This window comes from Balaenoptera musculus, chromosome 20 (assembly GCF_009873245.2).
Source record: "Balaenoptera musculus isolate JJ_BM4_2016_0621 chromosome 20, mBalMus1.pri.v3, whole genome shotgun sequence".
Taxonomy (NCBI): domain Eukaryota; kingdom Metazoa; phylum Chordata; class Mammalia; order Artiodactyla; family Balaenopteridae; genus Balaenoptera; species Balaenoptera musculus.
Window position 1 is genome coordinate 52,588,958 of NC_045804.1, and position 19,757 is coordinate 52,608,714.

General features: G+C 45.3%; 1 protein-coding gene across 1 annotated transcript; it reads right to left on the reverse strand.

Moving 5' to 3' along the window:
* Positions 1–4,486: 4,486 nt before the first annotated feature.
* On the reverse strand, positions 4,487–18,616 carry GSG1L2 (GSG1 like 2). Its single transcript, XM_036835454.1, has 5 exons — positions 18,322–18,616; positions 10,975–11,022; positions 9,797–9,949; positions 7,609–7,720; positions 4,487–4,745 (listed from the first exon to the last, which is right to left on the reverse strand). Exons 1-5 carry the CDS (start codon positions 18,614–18,616, stop codon positions 4,487–4,489), a joined length of 867 nt encoding a protein of 288 aa, XP_036691349.1.
* Between the last annotated feature and the right edge of the window lie 1,141 nt (positions 18,617–19,757).

Genomic DNA, 19,757 nt, shown 5'->3' on the forward strand with positions numbered 1-19,757 from the left:
TAAAAATAATACAAATGAATGTATATACAATACAGATTTACAATCCTAGAAAACTTGTGATTACCAAAGGAGGGTGGGGAGGGACAAATTAGGAGTATGAGATTAACAGATACAAACTACCCCACATAAAATAGATAAGCAACGAGGATTTACTGCATAGCACAGGGAATTATATTCGATATCTTGTAACAACCTATAATGAAATAGAATCTGCAAAAAAAAACTAAAAACAAACCCACAACTGAATCACTGTGCTGTATACCTGAAACTAATGCAATATTGTAAATCATCTATATTAAAAAAACAAAAGAAGAAATGGAGAGACATAAATAGCCAAAATTCAGTTCAAGTACTCAAACCATCAAAAACCAGAAGACAGATCATAACAATGTCCTATTTTGTGTGGTAAGGACCAGGAGCCTGGGCAAGGAACAGTACACTGGAGGTGGGGACAGAGAAACTGCATTTCTTCCTTGGAAATGAAAATGTCCAGGAACATTTTTAAACACCCAACTTTTTAAATGACACCTGATATACATATAGAAGTATGTATATATCCTAAGTGTAGAGTTTCCTGGACCTCAAACTGAGCACATCCTTGTAACCAGCACCCAGATCAAGAAACAAAGCATTGCCGACATCCCCCCATCGCGTCTCTTTCCAGTCGTAAGGGTGACTACTTTCTAACTTTTGATAGCATATATGGTTGACCCTTGAACAACACAGGTTTGAACTGTGTGGGTCCACTTATTTTCAACAAATACTACAGTAATTCATGATCCGAAGTTAGTTGAATCTGTGAATGTGGAACCGCGCATACAGAGAGCCAACTTTGAAATTATGTTGGGATTTTCCACTGAAAATTGGCAGCCCTGGGCTTCCTTGGTGGCGCAGTGGTTAAGAATCTGCCTGCCAATGCAGGGGACACGGGTTCGAGCCCTGGTCCGGGAAGATCCCACATGCCGCGGAGCAACTAAGCCCGTGCGCCACAACTACGGAGCCTGCGCTCTAGAGCCCACGAGCCACAACTACTGAGCCTGCATGCCTAGAGCCTGTGCTCCGCAACAAGAGAAGCCACCGCAATGAGAAACCCGCGCACCGCAACGAAGAGTAGCCCCTGCTCGCCGCAACTAGAGAAAGCCCGCACACAGCAACAAAAACCCAGTGCAGCCAAAAATAAATTAATTAATTAAAAAAAAAAAAAGAAAATTGGCAGCCCTAACCCCTGTGTTGTTCAAAGGTATTAGCAATGTGGAGTCACTGGTGCTATTGACAGGAATGTCAGTGTGACGGTTACCATGAGGATTCAGTTCTCCTTCAAACTTACTGTCAGTGGTTCTGTAATGAGCAACCCTGCAAGGTGGCCCATGATCCACCCAACTCCCTACATCTGATACTTTGAAAGCACAACCTTCTCTCCACCTTGATCTCGGACGACAGCCACCAGCCTGCAAGGTCCTCAGAGCTTCGTTGAATAACGTCAGGCAGCTTCAACTTTGCCCCATGGCCCTGGTAATGAGGAAGAGGCAGGACAGGGCGTGGGTTCTCTGGAGCAGAATTAAGTTTGGAGTCAAAGTTCTCACGGGAGCTTCAGCTGTACCTGCAAAAACTCATATCCACTAAGGGTGGTCGGAGTTTCCTTTTCTTTCAACTTGATTGCCACAGACAAGGAATATTCCAACCCAAACACAATCTTTAGTCTACAAAGAGATTCTTGCTCCAAATCCCTGTCTACTTTACTGCCCCACTTAAGAAAGATGCCTGAAGTTTCACCTAACTCTGAAATAATGGTATTTTCTAGTCCAAGAATTGAGAACTAAGACCAGTATGACTGCATTTATGGGGTCGGGGACCATTCTGGGAAACCTGGGATGTGAAAGTCACAGTCTAGATCAGAGCTGGTCCCAGCCTGCCTTCACCTCTGGGGCCTCTTCAGTCTCCTCGGTTCCAAGTAGAAGCCACACTTGGAACAACATCTAGTTTCAAGCCGAGTGTAGCTTGCCCTCGCCCTAATCCATCTGTGAATCAGAGACGAGGGTTCCCTCCATGGCTTCATCCCAGCGTTTACAACCCCTTTGCTCCTCCATAAAATGCCCCAGCGCCCTGCCCTCTGACAGCCTCACTTAGGGAGGGAGAAGGGGAGCAAAGAATTTGGCTCCCACTACGCCTCCAGAAAGGCAGCATGATGGGTTTGAAGTGGGACAGCCCTGAGTCTGAACCTCAGTTCTGCTTCTGACTTGTGTGCAGCCTCAGGCACACACGTAAACCTTCTGAATGTCATGGCCATCATCTGGAAATGAGGATACTAATGCTGTTCTCTTCCTCGCTGCACCGCTGTGTAGAGTTAGAATATAAGAGGTGACGTGTGGACAGCACCCAGAATGGGTCTGTTCCATTGCTACGCCTGATGGTTTCGGTTTCTCTCTTCTTTCTGACAATTTTTTCCTCGTTTGTGTTGGTTTTCCTTGTTGCCTTTCCTTAATGCGTATCGAGACCCATTCCTGAGGACTCTGGACAGGATTCAGAGGTGAAGGATGCCAGGGCTAAGTCAGGTAATGTGTGTGCACATACTTGTATAAACATACATGTGTATGTATACACATACATATACCCATATGTGTGTTGGGGGTTCTATTTGCCAACGATTGTTTTAGATGCTGGAATGTACAGAGGACAGTTCATGTTGCAAAGGAATAATTTATAATTCATAAGAGGGGAACAGACCTGTAAACAGATTATTTCAATATACGGAGGAATTAAAATCTACCTGAATTTGTTTTATAATAGCAAAGATAGATGGAAGTGAGACGCCTTGAACTGAGGGGTGGTTACACAGCTGTGTTCATTGTCTAAAAGTTCCTTAAGCTGTACACTTAGGGTTTGGGTACTTTTCTGTATATATGTTGTACTTGAATAAAATCAACACAAAAAATATAAAAGGAGATAGGGGGATATATGTATATGTATAGCTGATTCACTTTGTTATAAAGCAGAAACTAACACACCATTGTAAAGCAATTATACTCCAATAAAGATGTTAAAAAAATATATCTATAAAAGGAAGCAGAGGGCCTTGGAAACTCAGAGAATGTAGCAAAGAATCGGTTTGACCTGAGCTTCAGGAACCAAGCGCTTCCTGCCCTGCCCGGGGTCTAGTTGATCACTGACTCCCCCCGCCCCAGACATCAGCGACACAGGATTTACCTCCATAGACACCCAGGGGTGACAAATCATAGAACGTGTACACTGTGGAGGGCAGGGGTCATTGGGTACAAACCCTTCTGCTCCAGAGGGTCTCAGCACGGCTTCTCTGCATTGGGCTCATTCCAGTAAAAATCCGTTTAATATCACTTCAGATATGCGTGATTCAACAAAACAAAATTCCATGGGACCATCATTCATTAGGCAGGTACTCAACTGGAGCCCCAAACATGAAGAAGTTAGTTGAACTGTCCCTTATTCTATGACAATATAAATGTTACAGTTCAGCATAAGCAGATTGAGTGATTTTATTTGAAACATTCAGGGTTTTTTTTTCAAAAATGATATATTCACTAAACATAAATACATTTTTGAGAAATGAGTCTAAGCTAGGATGCATTTAGGGTTGTTAGAATATGACAGTCCTTTTTTTTTCAACAACCCAAATTATGTGTCTAACAACCTGTGGCCTCAATAACATGTTAGTTTAAAATACAAGATAAATTTATATAAAATTGTAACTGACCAAGTTAAGAAACATGCAGCACACCACTGTTTCACACAAGACTTGCATGTTTCGCAATGTTTATTTTTAGAAGCAGAAGTGCCTGGCAATTTAATTTAAGCACACCAATTCAAACATTTGTTCCACTTAACTGTGACAAGATGTCATTCCATTCAACCATTCTCATTTTGTTTTATCATTTGATTATCCTTCCAAACTGATTTTCCTGTAGGTGGAAATTAGAAAGTTTAGAAGAAAATATGTTTTAAAAATAACACAAAACTAATTTTTAAATTCATTTCTTCTGGATTAAAACAAAAAAAGAAATATGGGATAGTCACACATACTATCAATTTGTGTGTGTCAGTTAAGGAAAAAACTTTCTGGACTCTTCTATCAACAAAACTGTGTGGGCAACAAATTTACGTCCTTTGTAGTCAAAGCCTGTTTTCCCTTTTCTTCAGCTTCTCTTACTCTTAGCACCCACATGCTCCCTCTTTTTTTTTTGTCACCCTTATTAAACTGTCAGGAAAGCGTGAAATGCTCATTTATACTAGAGTGTCAATGGTTGATATAGTCTATAAATATTATCTCACTTAAAGATACCGACATTTTAACAGGAATCAGAAACTGAAGCCAAAGGTGTTTAGTGAAGGGTAAGATGGCAGGTGGAAGGTTTACTTGGACCACAGCTTTGTGACGCCCACTCCAAAGATGTTCATTGTGGACATAATTGCCTGGCTTGTCTGCCTGTGCAGATCTGGCAGCCATGAACCCTGGCTAGCACATGGACACCTTGCCTTCGGCATCTGATGGCAGGTGCTCAGATATATTGACAAGGGCACACCCAGCAGGGCTGGGAGCAGCTTCTGTTTCCCAAACACCTTCTGAAGACTTGGGTTCCTGGAAGTTGTGTTGAGAGAGCTGACTGCCCTTCCGTACGCTTTTCTTCTCTGCCAATTCCAGGCGGGCTGCCGTGTATCTGCTCGTGGCCGTGACTGATGCAACCATGCACAGGGCGAAAGAACCCCACGCGAGGCTGTCAACAAAAGGCACAGTTAGGAAAGGGTGTAGGGCTCTGATTCCAGGGCTTGCTGCTGGGGTGGAACATTAGCTGTTGGTTCTACCCAATTTGGACCTGGGTTTTGCAGCACAGATCTCAGAGAGCAGCCAATGTGTTGTTGTAGGCAACGTGTTGACGGTTAAGAGAACAGATTCTGGAGTCATTGTGCTGAGTTTGCACTGTGGGTTTGTACCCATCTCTTATTAACTGTGTGACCTTGAAGTGGCGACTTCATCTTTCTGGATCAGTTGCCTCATCTGCAAAACTGGAACGGTAGCAATGCAGCATACCAGATGGTCGTGAGGAATTCACGTGGGCACGGGAAGTACCCAGCATAGTATCCGCTAACATATGTATTACTTTTTGTTGTTGTCTCTAACCTAGGACACTGGCACTGGGCATGGTTATTTTTATATCCCTATCCTCTGGAAGCCTATTGCATTCTGAGTTGATAGTCTACACTTTTCATCTTTCACAGAACCCAGAAGAGTGGCTGCTGAGAAAGAACCTCTACAAACTGACATGTGTGTATGTTTTCATGGGGTGGAATTCCCAGGTAAAATAAATGGCTCCATATCCAATCAGCTACAAAAACCCTACCAGTTATTAAGTTCCAAGCCCACTCCAGGGTTTCCAATCATCCTTAAATATGGCTTGACAATCAAGGATACCAAGATCTAGGAGAAAGGCCCAACAACAAACAGAAAAGAAAGGAATCTGGGGACTTGCCTTATGGTCCAGGGGTTAACACTCCATGCTTCCAATGCAGGGGGCATGGGGTTCGATCCCTGGCTGGGGAACTAAGATCCCACATGCCATGGGGCATGGCCAAAAAAAACCACAAATTCTCCCCCACAAAAAAGAAAGAAAGGAATCTGAAGGAAAAAGATAACACAAGGAACAGAAGAAAACAGCAACAAAAAGAAAACTCTTTGATTAATATCCTCAGAGAAATATGAGAAGATATTGCATCAATAAAGTGATATCAGGGTATATGAAAAAGGAACAACTGGAAAACAAGGAAGATCTTGGAAAGTCAAATAAGATTCAAAATAAGAATTCAATAGAAAAGTTGGAGACAAATAGAAAGAAAATTTTCAGAAATACCACAAGGAGAAAGAGACAGAAAATATAAGGGGTGCAACAACATCTAGATAATTAATCCAATAGACCCGATATCTAACTCATAGAAATTCTCTGAAAAGAGAGCAGAAGACTGAGGAATGGAAAAATCAAAGACATAATACAAGAAAAATTCTCAGAATTCTAGGATGTGAATATTCAAATTTAAGGGCTCACCAAGCACATGAAAGAAGAATGAATGTGAAGGAAAGAAGATCCCCTTCAAGGCACATTATCATGACATTTCAGAACTCCAGAAATAAAGAGTAGAAAACAACAGATTACCTATAATAGAACATGAATCAGAATGGTGTTGGACTCTTGATGGAAACAATACATTCTAGAAGGAAACAGAGACATCTTCAAAATTCTAAGGGAGAATGAGTTTCAACAAAGATTTTACATGCCACCAAACTATCAGTCAAGATGGAGCATTGAAAAAATACATTTCCAGACATGCAAGGAATAAAATAGTTTATCTTTCATTGAACCCTTTCTTCAAAAGCTACTGGAGGATGTGCTCCCACAAAAAGTGGATGTAAACTAACTAGGATAATGATACAGGACCTAAGACACAAGGAAACAAGGGACTAGCAAAGGGAAATCTCCACTCGACAGCTCCATTCCAGAGCAGAGCAGGAAGACAGAGGGTTTTGGTGGGTTGGAAGAGTAGAGCAGGGAGAGATGGGACTGAGAGATTGTTATGTTTAGTACCGTTTGATTTTTAAAAACTAGTTGTATGTATTTCTTTTATTGAAAATTAAGAAATTGAAAGCAATAGGAAACAAAATGATATTGGAAACAAACAGACCATTTTTCAAACTCCTATGATGTTTGGGATTTACTTACATCCACAGCAGTAGGACCTCAATATAAACTGGCCACAGATCCTGACCCACCTGACATCCCTCTCAGCTCTAGAGCAGCTGTACTCCTGTGTGCAGTGCTGGTGAGGTCACCTCAGGACCAATGGCACCTGCTCAGAGGGAGACAACTAAAGTGACAAACAAGTGGAAGAAATGGTGTAAAGAGAAACATCTGTAAAAATTAACTTCTTCAGATATCGAAGATGAAGAAGAGTTCAAAATCTAATAAGTCATGAAGTTTATGGATAGTCATAACATAGACGTGTTTGCCAAACCCTGGTATAGTAGGATGAGGGAGTGAGCCCTGAACATGCCACTTGTTTTACAAAGAGAAAGTAACACAAGAGGTTGTTATAGAGGAGGAAAATGTAAGTATATGTATATATATATCTTAAGATGCAGCCAGGATTCGGAGGTCCACATCAAAGAGAACCCCTGTGGTCTTGTGTGACATGGTCGAGTCTTTCTAGTAGAGCTAGAACTTCTATGTCATGGCCTGTCTTTCCATTAGAATCAGGGGCTGGGTCTCTCCTCATTGAAGTATTTATTAGAAATTATAGCAGGACTTTTCCCCTTAAGCTGTGTTTAAGAAAGTAACAGCACTATCTCTATTTCTTGAGCACTTTACTCTGTGCCAAGAATTTTATAAACATAACCTCTTTATATTCCCATAAACACAACTGAGACAGGTATCATCATTTTACAGATGAGGAAATTGGGCTACAGAAAGATTACGAAACTAATCCAAGAGTAGCAGGTGGCAGAACCATGACCAAGGTCAGTGGTCCTACAAAACCTGTGTGCCTCCCTGCTGGTCCTTCAGGCCTTGAGCACCATGGCCAGCAACTCACCAGTATGACCAGCCATAGTCCCACGTCTGAGGCTTCCAATCTTCTGGTCCAATGTTCACGGTGATTTGAAAAACGGTTGTGTACATCATGTGGGCCACCATGGCTAGGAGCCCTGCACAAGGAAAGCTTGTGAGCCACAGTGAAGACTGTCGTTTCTCTGCAGTACATGAGTTGGATGTCTAGAGCCCACTAGCATCCTCCTCGAGCCCTTCCAAGCAGCCTTCATGTTTTACATGTACACTAATTTCTTAGAGTCACTGATGTACGCAGTGGTATAGGTTCCTTTGCCATGTCATCCCTCCCAAGATCACATCTTTCTATTTTTTTTTTAAATTTTATTTATTTATTTATTTATTTATTTATTTATTTATTTATGGCTGTGTTGGGTCTTCATTTCTGTGTGAGGGCTTTCTCTAGTTGTGGCAAGCGGGGGCCACTCTTCATCGCGGTGTGCGGGCCTCTCACCATCGCGGCCTCTCTTGTTGCGGAGCACAGGCTCCAGACGCGCAGGCTCAGTAGTTGTGGCTCACGGGCCTAGTCGCTCCGCGGCATGTGGGATCTTCCCAGACCAGGGCTCGAACCTGTGTCCCCTGCATTGGCAGGCAGATTCTCAACCACTGCGCCACCAGGGAAGCCCACATCTTTCTGTTTTATCATGTCCCTGGTCACTATGCTCAGAGGCATCAATTGTCTATCCTCTCTTTCCCAGCACATAGGGGAGGTCCTTGAGCTGCATTTGGCCTTAAGCCATACTTTACTAAGTTCTGTCACGTTATTCTTTAGAATGTGGATTGTTTGCTAACTCATAAAAACTTTGCATAAAAATCTGAATATATTCTGGCCCTAGTAGACTTACATGGCAAATAATTAGTGGGAACCGAAGTCAGTTGCCAATGTGGTTTTCTGTCCTTTGTAGGTGAATTGGTCTTTTTGCCTGGAGATCCAGAGGATTTTTTTTTCCTTTAACAGTTTTAGTGGGATATGTCTAGGACTTGAATGTACTGTGTAATTTTTTCAGGTATTTGGAGGGAGTTTTCTATATACAGATTTTGGTCTTTGGTTCAGAAAATGTCCTTGAATTTTGCTTTTAAATATTAGTTGTCTTATTGTTTTGTCTTTCTTTTTCAGGGACTCCCATTACATCTATGTTTTTATTTAATAAATGTATGGCAGGCAGTGACCAACTGGGGATCATCTTCAGTGGTCCAAATAGAAACTAGTTTTAACTGGTGGGGCCAGATATTTATAAGTCCTTATGATGTATCTGCATTTATAAATCCTTAAACATTCCACCTGAGGTCACATGCACACAGATGAAACTAAAGAGATATCCAGAAAGAGGCGTACTCATGATTGGGTGATTTGGAGGATGCTAGGACCTGGGGAGAAATCTCCAAGACTCTTTGCTATGAAGATCCAGAAACTGGATTCTATCATCTTATTCACTAATAATGATAAGAGTTGGGAAAGATGCGTTATACAAACACAGAAGTGATCTACAAACTGGGCTGATACACTAGGAACTTAACAGTGTTTTATGTATCCAGCCAGAGAAATGAAGGAAGTTATTTGTTCAGGGTTCTTTCCTTGGTGGAAAGGCCCACTTAGGGGACCAAATTAAGTTGCTCTAAAAGTTGCTTGGAGAACACAGAAGTAAGACCAAAAAGAGGAGTTCTTTATTCCTATGGGATATTGACCCCAAACTTGGATAATAATTTTTAACAAGCTACCATTTTTTTGAGTACTTACTATATACTATGTGCCTTCTTATTTAGTCATCACCATAGCCTTCTGAGGTAGCTAGCTTGGAGAAGTTAAGCCACTTGCCCAGGGTCACAGCCATTAAGTAGGAGAGATCTGAACGCAGGGAGGATTTCTCCACAGACTCATGCTTAACCACTGTACTAAACAAAGCAATCTCTGTTCTCAGAGCCAGTGGACCCCCTTTCCAGGGTTGTGACAAAGACATACTGATAAATTTTATTCTCCATTTGTGCCTATCCCCCTTTTTTTTCATCAGTCACCCATTGCTTCCACCAGTGGGATTAATTCAGTAGCTTCTCCCGTGGACCAGATGTCCTGCTGAATGGGCTAGCGACAGGAAGAGCCAGCCTGGAGCTTTGCCAGTTCCCTCTGGGGCAGGCTGTGGGGAATTTGCCTGTTCTGATGATGCCCCTGGGGAAAGTACCTGCAAGCACCATGAGGATGGCTACAGAGGCATCCACCTTGAGCCAGTGGAATCCAGAGCTGTGATAACTCACTCTGGAGCCCAGGAGGATGGCACTGGTCAATGTCAGAAGGATATTCAGGACCTCAGCCCCAATGCACAGCCACAAAACACCTGCAAAATATAAGGATGACAGAGACGCTGGGAACTTAGAAGTACTAGGATATTTAATCCTTTGATTTAGTTCACTTCTAAAACAAAAAATAAAAAACCAGCACCGCGGGGTGAAAAACCACAGATACCTCTGCAGAGTCTTGGAAAGCTGACAATGAAAGGGGGGTCCTGGGGCTTGAAAGAGACGTTTGTAAAGATTGTCGTTAGCTGGAAGGGAAAAAGCACTAAGCAAAGTTCTGATGTGGGGACCTGAGGGATACTGGAGGTCCCATGGCCTAGTTCAAAAGTTAAAGTGTTATTTTGATTCCACCAGAAGACATTGTCTTTTAAAGGAGAGGATCAACTTAACCAGGGTGGGCAAAGGAATCTTAGCATTGAAGAGCCCTGATTTGAGATACCAAAATCTCATATGTTTCTGTGTGAGCCTATGATTTACCCTTTGGGTGGGACCTCATCTGCAGCTTCAAGAAACTGGGTTGGATGTGGAAGGGAGTGAATAAAGGGGGCAGGGAGAGAAACTATTATTTGCAAAAGGCCTCCTATAAGGTAGTTAGGTACTGTGTAGACACAGCAATGAATGAAACAGATGTGGTCCATGCCATCACAAAAGCTATATTCCAGCTGGGAAAACAGATACTAAGAAAGTAAGTACAAATTTGATGAGTGTTAGAGAGAAGAAAAAACGCTATAGGAAGTGACGAGCTAGACTCATCTTTTCCCTGTTCTGTGGTCACCTCACATCAATAGCTTGAAATCGGCCATGGTGGGAGCATTTACACCCTGGAAAGTTGCAAACACTACTAATCAGGGCTTCCCCTCTCCTCCGCAAAGCTGGTGGTTTAACATTTTCTAGCATTACTGACTACAGGGCACATGAAGAGAGCCAGGGGTTCTGGCTTTTGGACTCGACTTCATAGAAAAACCATAAATAACTCTTTCCTTTTTACCCCCAACCCAGCCAAAACCATAGAAATTGTCCAAAGTGCAAGGAGGGCTGGTGGACAGAACATGAGGAAGGTATTTACCTTGTTCTTCAGCTGGTATTATACTCTGGAAACTCCTACACTTTTCACCTAGAAGAAAAAGAGGACAGAAGCCCAAGTAGGGTGAACCTTGACCATTAGGGGCAAACTGTGTTTCTAGATCCCTTGAGTGTATCCAGGTCATTTTGAACAAGGATTAGGGAGTGTGGCTTTATTGCTCCCCAACAGGTGGTGCCCCTCCCTGGGGGATCATGATACAGTCCTGCCCCAGTGAATCCAGACTAGACCATGTGCCTTTCTTTGGCCAAGAACTGGGAGTGGAAATGGGGGGAGGAGGTCACTTCTGGTCAGAAGCTTTAAGAGCCAGTGTTTTGTCTAAAGGTTCTCATCGTCTTGCTTCTGTGATCACAGAAGCACAAGTCCAGATGGAGTCTCTGTCTGCCTAGATCCCTGAGTGGCTCCAGTGAGGAGACACTGCTTGCCGACCTGAGAAGTACAAATAGCAAGAGCTAGAAATGAATTTGTTGGCTTAAACTGCTGGGACTTGGGGGTTGTCTGTTGTTATAGCATAACTTAGCCCATCTGGACTGATGCTGCAAGCCTTAGACCAGGGGTGCTTGACTTCCCAAACAGCATCCATGATGATGTGAGTCTCAAATAATTTCTTTCTGGGTAGAGGGAAAGTGACAATGTTTGTAATCATTAAAAAAGATGAATTAGAGCAGATATCAGAACTATCTCTGCTACCGAGTGAGCCAATCACTCGTACTCCATTTTGCTTTCTGGAAGGGAAAGGAAAGGAAGGAGTTATTATGTGTGTACCAGGTACGGGGCAGAACCCACCACTAGACTTATTCTGTGCCCTGGGAGGTGTGCTTTGCCTGTATTATCTGTCACGTTGCACATATTGGCTAGAAAACCTTGCGTTGCTCCTTTTGATGTGTAGTCCCTTTGAAGGAGCTAAGTCCTTAAATATCTACTGAGTGGACGGATGTCACCAAATTCTGGGTTGGGGGTGAGTGACAGATGGATGATTGAGACCACAGCAAATCACCTTCTGGGATCCTGTCCCAGGTGGGTGCCCCAATTTCTCCATACTTCAGCCCCGAAATGAATCATGGGTGGCGGAGTGGGAGGAGCCTGGGAAATTGCCTGATTCTTCTCTGCACAGTTAGGAGGAGTGGGTCCAAGGACATCTGAGAGGAAAGAATGGTAAAGAAGACACAGGTAGAGGCATTTTCAGCATTAGAACTGGGCTTGCAGGGGCCCCGCCTATGCGGTCCAGCCATATCACTGATTTAATGCAACGCAGCCGGCTGTAGCGGAGATGCATCCTCTGCTCCCGGTCTGGGCTGGTCGGAGCTAAAAGAGGCGAAGTTAGGGGCATAGATCATTAACTCTTCAAAGGAATGGCTTTCCTATTTCTAAAATCTGTTCAACAGTCCCCACACTAGCCTTGCTTTGAAGATTAAATGAGATACTAGGTAGGAAGGCTGCTCTCCTGGTTACCGTGCACTTAAACCTGAATGGAATAAAATGAGTTCTGGGACTTCCCTGGTGGTGCAGTGGTTAAGAATCCGCCTGCCTATGCAGGGGACACAGGTTCGAGCCCTAGTCCAGGAAGATCTCACAAGCCGCGGAGCAACTAAGCCCGTGTGCCACAACTACTGACCCTGCACTCTAGAGCCTGCGAGCCACAGCTACTGAGCCCGCGTGCCACAACTACTGAAGCCCGTGTGCCTAGAGCCCCTGATCCGCAACAAGAGAAGCCACCGCAATGAGAAGCCCTCGCACCGCATCGGGAAGAGTAGCCCCCGCTCGCCGCAACTAGAGAAAGTCCGCGTGCCGCAATGAAGACCCAATGCAGCCAAAAATAAATAAATAAATAAATAAAATTTAAAAATGAGTTCTAATGGGGCCTTTTTGCGTATGGTTAGCATAAATCATTATTTATTACTAGACTGTAAGCACCTTGAGGGCACAGATCATGTCAACTACCTTTTCTGGAAGTTTTCAGGGAGAGAAGTAACTTTGAGGAGCATCTTTAGACTTTAGAAAATATATTTTCTCTTATAGAAGAGAAAATTCCAGATCACTTTCCTATTCAAGAATTCATACAGCCTCCCCCCATTCCTCCAGCCTCACGTCTAAATCTCTCTTCTTCTTTCATGTCCTCTCTTCAGCAAGCTGACTTCCCAATGCAGGACCCATTTTTTGCTTCCTTAGCACAAGCCAGCATTCACCTTCTACTTCATCAAGGATGCTATGTATGGCCACGTGCATGCTTTTGAAGGTACAGATGCCCAAAGGCCATAAACCTTGAGATTTGCCATGCTCAACCTCCAAGTCCCCTTGGGCCTCATTCCTTCACGCTTCTGCGTTGCCCCTCTGCTGGGCTATAGGAAGAAGAGAAATAAAGTTTGCGTTTATGATACCGCCATTTGGCTGAGCTGCCCTGCTGGGATACTCTCTGGCTTGATTCGGAAGCAGGGATTCATCTGTCACCTAACTGTCCACAACAAGTGGCCTGAAGGAGCGTATTTACACCGCCTGGGACCAAGAGCCACAGGATCAGGGAGCTATCTGCTAATCTACAGCCACAGTGGCCTCTGCAGCCTTCTAATTAAGTCCATTTTGGATTGTGCAATGGGACATTTTTCCTGGTTGATTCTCTGCTTTTGGCGGCAGCAGTCGTGTGGACAAAGAATGTCACTTGCCGTATCAGTCAACAAAGGATGTTGCGGAAAACCGGGATACTGGCCCTAGATAGTGAAGATGCATATCAAAGGAAGAATTTCATTAAGCCCAGACTCTTGCATCTTCCTATACATAGAAAAGTGCTGCACTCATTTTCTTGAGATGCCTGGGTTTTCTTTAATTAGCAGTAATCTTTTGATGTTTTATGCAAAAACTCCTATATATCCTGGCTCCCCCCTTACCTCCTTGGAATGGTCCCTTGGAGCTATCTGAGAGGCTGTCTCCCAGGCTTAAGTCCTCAGTAATGCCCCAGATAAAACATAATTCTCAGCTTTTAGGTTGTGCTTTTTTTTTTTTTTCGGTTGACAGCAGTGTTATGGCCATGGTAGCTCAACATTCGTCCTGGTCGCCCCAGTTCTACTAGGGAGGTCCACAGCCTTGGGGAAATCTCAACACTCGCACCTGCTCTCTTGCAAGGCACTTTGGGGCTGATGGGGGTGCTTTTTTCACATCATCTCATCAGCGCCTCACTAGAACCCTGTGAGCCAGGCTGGGAGTGAGAGTAGCAGATGGACATCATGGACAGAATGTGGCCTTTAAATCCAACAGGACTGGCTTCTATGCCAGTTCTGCCCCAGTCAGGAATCATAGGAAGTTCCTTGACTTCTCTGTGCCTCGCTTTCTTCATCTGCAAAATGGGTATTATCGAAGTCCTCCAATGAGAAAGTTATGAAAGTATTTTGAGAACAGCCTTCCACTTTTTGGTGTGTTTAATTATTGATAAAGGCAAGTACAGATATCCATAGTTTACAGATTTGGAGGCCAGGCTCAAAGAGGTTGGTAGAATCAGGAGTTGAAACGATTTTCTCACCCGGGACCCAGTGCCTTTTTCAACATCACCACCTGCTGTCTTTATACTTAATGCACGGAGGCCTAAGGGTCTATCTTGTCTTCTGAAGAGGGCTGCCTTATCTCAACAGGAGTAAAGAGGAGGCCAGGTACAGAGCCAGGGGCAGGGCAAAGTGAAAACGGAGGCCAAGCAAGGAGATTAAGAGAATTCCCAATAGCTTAGGAGGGTGAGTTTAGCCTGGGCGAAGGGTCAGACCACAGTGACCCCTTGATTAATTTGAATCCTCAGAAATGATGTTCCTTTTGAATAAGCCCAGCAGGATTAAAAGGAAAAATCTTTATAAATCCCACAAAGCCAGACAGGCAGGTGTTACATAGCTGGACAGAAGTTTACCAGCCAAGCCATACGGCCAGCCAGCCTAGGAAACGGTGTCGTAGTCCTGGGGACAGACTCTGGAAACCTGTCTGCTGTTCTCCCCAAGCCCCCACCCACTATGGGGTGCCCAGGTCCCTCTGTCCTTGAACTTTCTGAGTTTAGCAGAACAGCATAGTATTGGAAATCAACACATTTTGTTGACTAATTCATTCGTCCAAGAAAAGAACATTTAGTCGAAGCGCTGCCCCAACCAGGAGTTTTTGTTTTAATTCTTCATTTCGGAGGGTGCTGTCTCTCTTTAAAGGCATTAGGAAGAAGATGCAGAGCTATTCGGTGTGACTTAACAGAGGATGACCTGAAATAGCACTCCAGGTAGGGGATCCCCGGGAGGGTCAACTTTTAGGGGGAGGGAGATGGAGCTGATTCAGAAGGAAGATATCCAGGAAGCCTCAGGGGGCAGCAGAGCTGGGGGTGGCCGGACAGCCCGAGGCTCCTCTCCTGCGCTTGTTCAGGGCCAAGGAGCAACCTCCCCAGGCTGGAGTCCTTACGGCCAGGTCTACTCAGCCCCCCTCGCCTCTCCTGACCCTCTCTCTAAAGCCCCGGGTTGGTGCCTTCCATCCACCTCCAGTTGCAGTCTTTTCCTTTGTTATGCCCCCAACTCTCCCAGGCACTTGTGCTAAATTAGACTAAGTAGCAGATGTTTGTACGGAGTAATCTCCCCGAGGGGGCCCCAGGCTGCAGTCTGCTGCAGGCTTGCTTTCTTGGGCCTGGGCAATGTGTTTTCACATGGAAAGCCAGATAGCGTGCTTCCCTTGAACAACCAGAGGAACTGATGACACTGAGCTCATAAGCCCACAAGCCCGTAAGGCTGAGCTGAGCAAGACGTGCCCCCTTCAGCTAAGGCTGAGGCTTCAAGGTCACTGGCATTCCCCGCTAGCCCTTACCACCTTCTGTAGGCATTTGTTTGCAACCTAATGTAGGCCTTTTGCTTTATTTCCTGATACGTTTGCTACTATTTTAGTTATTATCTAGTAAAAATTTAATTCTAACCTTTTTTGATTTAGGGGCATCTTGTAGCACGGTGATCACGTTTCTGGGGGGGGGGAAGGCGTTCTGAGGACAACGTCCTCCTTTCTTCCTTCTTAATAAAGTGATGACAATATTTAAAGACCTCGGTTTACCTGGATGACCTTATTATATTAAGAAATATATAGGATGTGAGGGCGATCTGGCTGCAACATCTGTCACCCCATTGATCGCCAGGGTTGATTCGGCTGATCTGGCTGGCTAGGCGGGTGTCCCCTTCCTCCCTCACCGCTCCATGTGTATCCCTCCTGAAGCTGCGGGCTCTGTCGAAGAGGACGACCTTCCCCGATAGAGGAGGACCGTTCTTCGGTCAAGGGTATACGAGTAGCTGTGCTCCCCTGCTAGAACCTCCAAACAAGCAAAGACCGTTGAGGAGAATAAAAAAACAAATGTTATGAGGATGGGGAAATAAAAGGCACTTAGAAACTACAGGAAAAGCAAAAAGCTGTATAAGAAGTTTAAGGTAATGATAGCACCCTTCTTGATTCTGTGATGAACAATATGTATATAGTGTAAATAAATTATTGGTTTATTGATTTAAATAAAACAGCAATATAACTGTATTAGAAGGATGGCAGATATGGGATGTGGTGGTGAGAGAAATTTATCCTTGTCTATGATGACAGGAAGTCAATAGATACTATCTAACATGAAGATAGCAATATCAGCATATTTTTTAGAAATGCAGAGGCAAATACCAGAAGAAACAACTAAGCTAAAAGTGGTTTCCCCTGGATGTAGGACTAGGTTATGGAGTAGGAAGGGGCAGGAGACTGTTAGTTTTTCTTATAAGCCTTTCAAAATGATTTGATCTCTTATCTATGTGTAAATATTACCTTGGTTAAATTTTTTTTTTAAAAGGAATGCAGGTTTATAGACCCCATCCCAGATCTGCTGAATCAGAAACTCCAGGGCTGGGTATCTGGATTTTTACAAACTCCCTGGGTGATTGTGATGTGCACCATTTGATAGCTGGTGTGATGCTTTATACGCAGCTGTGGAAATAGAAATTGGCAACCCTCAGATGGGGACTTGGAAAGGGAATGGTAATTCTCAAGCAATTTGCCTATGGGTATGATGATTGTTTTTCCAAACCACAAACCTGAGACTATCTTGAGGACCCTTCGGGATACAGGGTCATGAGCCTCCTGTGTCTGTCCGTGAGGGTAGAGAGAGTGGACTGATAGGAAGATAGTGCACTTCCCAGAGGAGAGGGGTAGGGAAAGCCCCTCCAGTAGCCTTAGCTCCTTGTACTGCTGCAGTGTCCTCACCGCACTTAGAGCAAAGACCACAGGCACTGGCCTGTATACATGGGAGGGCACGGCTTGGCACTGCCCCTCTGCAGGGACCACTGGGGCAGGGATGGGGAGGGGCACACAGCATCTTAGAGGGTTCCTTCTTGTTGCCTTTTACTTAGACCTCAGGAATAAACTACTAATGCTACGGGTATGGGAAAAGAAAAGGCAATTAGAAACTCCAGGAAAAGCAAAAAACTGTACAAGAATGTAATGTAATAAGCCTGAGGTCAGGATGGGCATGTTGGGGGGGTGGGGGTCCTCTCCTTTCCACCTTGAGGGCTGTGTTCTCCCAGCAGGAAGGGAAGAGCATCCTGGCCCCGAGCTTGGGGTTGGGTTTGCAGCCAGCCTGCCGAATTCCTCCTTCCTCGGTTGCTCACGAGGTAAAAACACTGTTTTCTGAAATACGTCCTCCAAATTATAACTTTCTCTTCCCTCTTCTCTGTCCTCTTCCTTCACCATTTCCCTCACCACCGCCCTGTCAAGCCCATTGAAGTTCAAAAGACATCAATGAATCAGGGTTGAGTAATGGTGGGGGTGGAGGGCTTGCTGCTATGTAGCTTGAAACTCAGTTTCCTCATTTGTGAGCTGAGAAAACAATATTTACTTTGCTGGGTTATTTCAAGGTTGCCTGAGATAAAGGTCTGACTTGTTCATGGTTTTACTTCTGGTATGTGCTCCATAAAGGGGATTCCCTCCCCACCAATGATGATAAGAGTTTGTTTTCTAAGAGAACCTTCTGTTCCAAGACCCCTTAAACATGCGGGGATGCAGTTTAGGGTTGGGTGGGGGGCCACTTGAGATTCACCAGAGACTGAATGACACTAGGAAATGGTAAAAGCTAATGTGTAATAAATGCTTACCCTGTATCTGGTGCTGTGTTTCAGGGAATTCAGTCATTTCATCTTTATGGTAACTCTAGAGACGGGTACAGCTATTGTTCTTGTTTTATAGATGAGAAAATTGAGGCTCAGAGAGGTGGAGAGCCTTGCTCGAGGACACACAGGTAGCCAGAGGCAGAGCTGGGGCTCAAACCCTAGTGGCCATCCCGCACCTGTCCCCCCGGGCCCCCCAGGCCGTGCTCACCTGCGCTGCCGAGGCTCTCCTCGCATGACTGCCAGAGCCCCAGGTGGAACCTGCGCCAGGTGAACTTGTCGTCTCCCATCTCCCAAATGTACTGGACAGCCTGGGTCCCGTTGTCCCTGCTGCCACTGCTGTAGTGGATGCAGTGCAGCACCCCCGGGTGGTCCTGGCACAGCGGCTTTGCCACCCGCCGGGTCCCCTCGCACCAGTAGCTGCTGCCCACGGCCGTGAGGGAGAAGGCGAGGGCCAGGCAGACGGGGAGGAGGGCCAGCACCCGCTGTCGCCTGGCCCGGTCCATGGCCGAATGCGGGGTGCAGAGGCAGGATGAGCAGTGGGGCGCCCCTCCCCTGCCTTGTCATGGTACCTGCCCCTCCTCAGCCCGCCATCTGGCATTCTTACATCTTCCCTCACATCCCCCTGGGAAAGCGGCGCTCTCCAGCGTGTAGCGTCCTCTGAGCAGAGCACCTGTGCCCCGAGGAGGCAAAGAGCCGGGACGCGCCCTCTTCAGCAGTGTCAGCCCTTCTGTCCTCCCCACGATGGAGAGGTGCTGGGGGCGCCAGTTTTCTGTTTTTGTTCAACTGTGGTGAAATGCACATAACATAGAATTTACCATGTTAACCATTTTTAAATGCACACTTAAGTACATTCGCGTTCGGCCACCAATCTCCAGAACGCTTTTCATCTCACAAAACTGAAATTCTGTCCCCATTAAATGCTAGCTCCCCATTCCTCCACCCCCAGCCCCTGGCAACACCCATGATACTCTCTACGAATTTGGTCACTCTAGCTATACATGGAATTTGTCTTTTGTAACTGGCTTTTTTCATGTAGCATAATGTCCTCAAGGTTCATCGTGTTGTAGCAGGTATCAGAATCTCCTTCCTTTTAAAGACTGAATAATGTCCCATTGTGTGGATACACCGCAATTTGTTTATCCATTCATCCACTGATGGATAGATACTTGACTTGCTTCCACTTCGTGGCTGTTATAAAGGACGTTGGGTTCTGACGGAAGTCCAGGGTGGTTTGGGTGGGTGTCTGGGTGAGACTGCCCCACCCTTGCCTTTTGCTTTGGGCAGGGTCCTCAGGCTGAGGCCTGCCCAGCTCTACAGAGGAAGAGACTGCTGCTGAGGACAACTCCTGGCCCAGGGACTCTGAGAGGCTCAGGTCTAGGCGGCCTGCTTCAGGGCCTGAGTGCTACGCAGAGGGGAGGGGGGCATGCACCCCACATGGGTGCATTCAGCACCACCCTGGGGCCTCCAAAGCTGGCAGGCAGAGGCCCTGGCGTATTGTTGCAGGAGAAGGGCGGGGGCGGGGGTGCGGCGAGAGAATGGTCACATCCCAGGTCTCAGGGGAGTCCCTGGGATGGGCGGCCAAGTTAGGGTCCTTGGCTTCGCACAGGAAAGAATTCGAGAGCAAGACATAGTGAAATGAAAGCA

Bases quoted from the DNA above. Each gene is read 5' to 3' on its own strand.
- GSG1L2 (XM_036835454.1), bottom strand. From the start codon at position 18,616: ATGGACCGGGCCAGGCGACAGCGGGTGCTGGCCCTCCTCCCCGTCTGC. The intron at 11,023-18,321 runs GTGAGCACGGCC...TTTTTCTTCTAG, and splicing joins GGAGAGCCTCGGCAGCGCAG to GTGAAAAGTGTAGGAGTTTC. The intron at 9,950-10,974 runs GTAAATACCTTC...TATATTTTGCAG, and splicing joins AATACCAGCTGAAGAACAAG to GTGTTTTGTGGCTGTGCATT.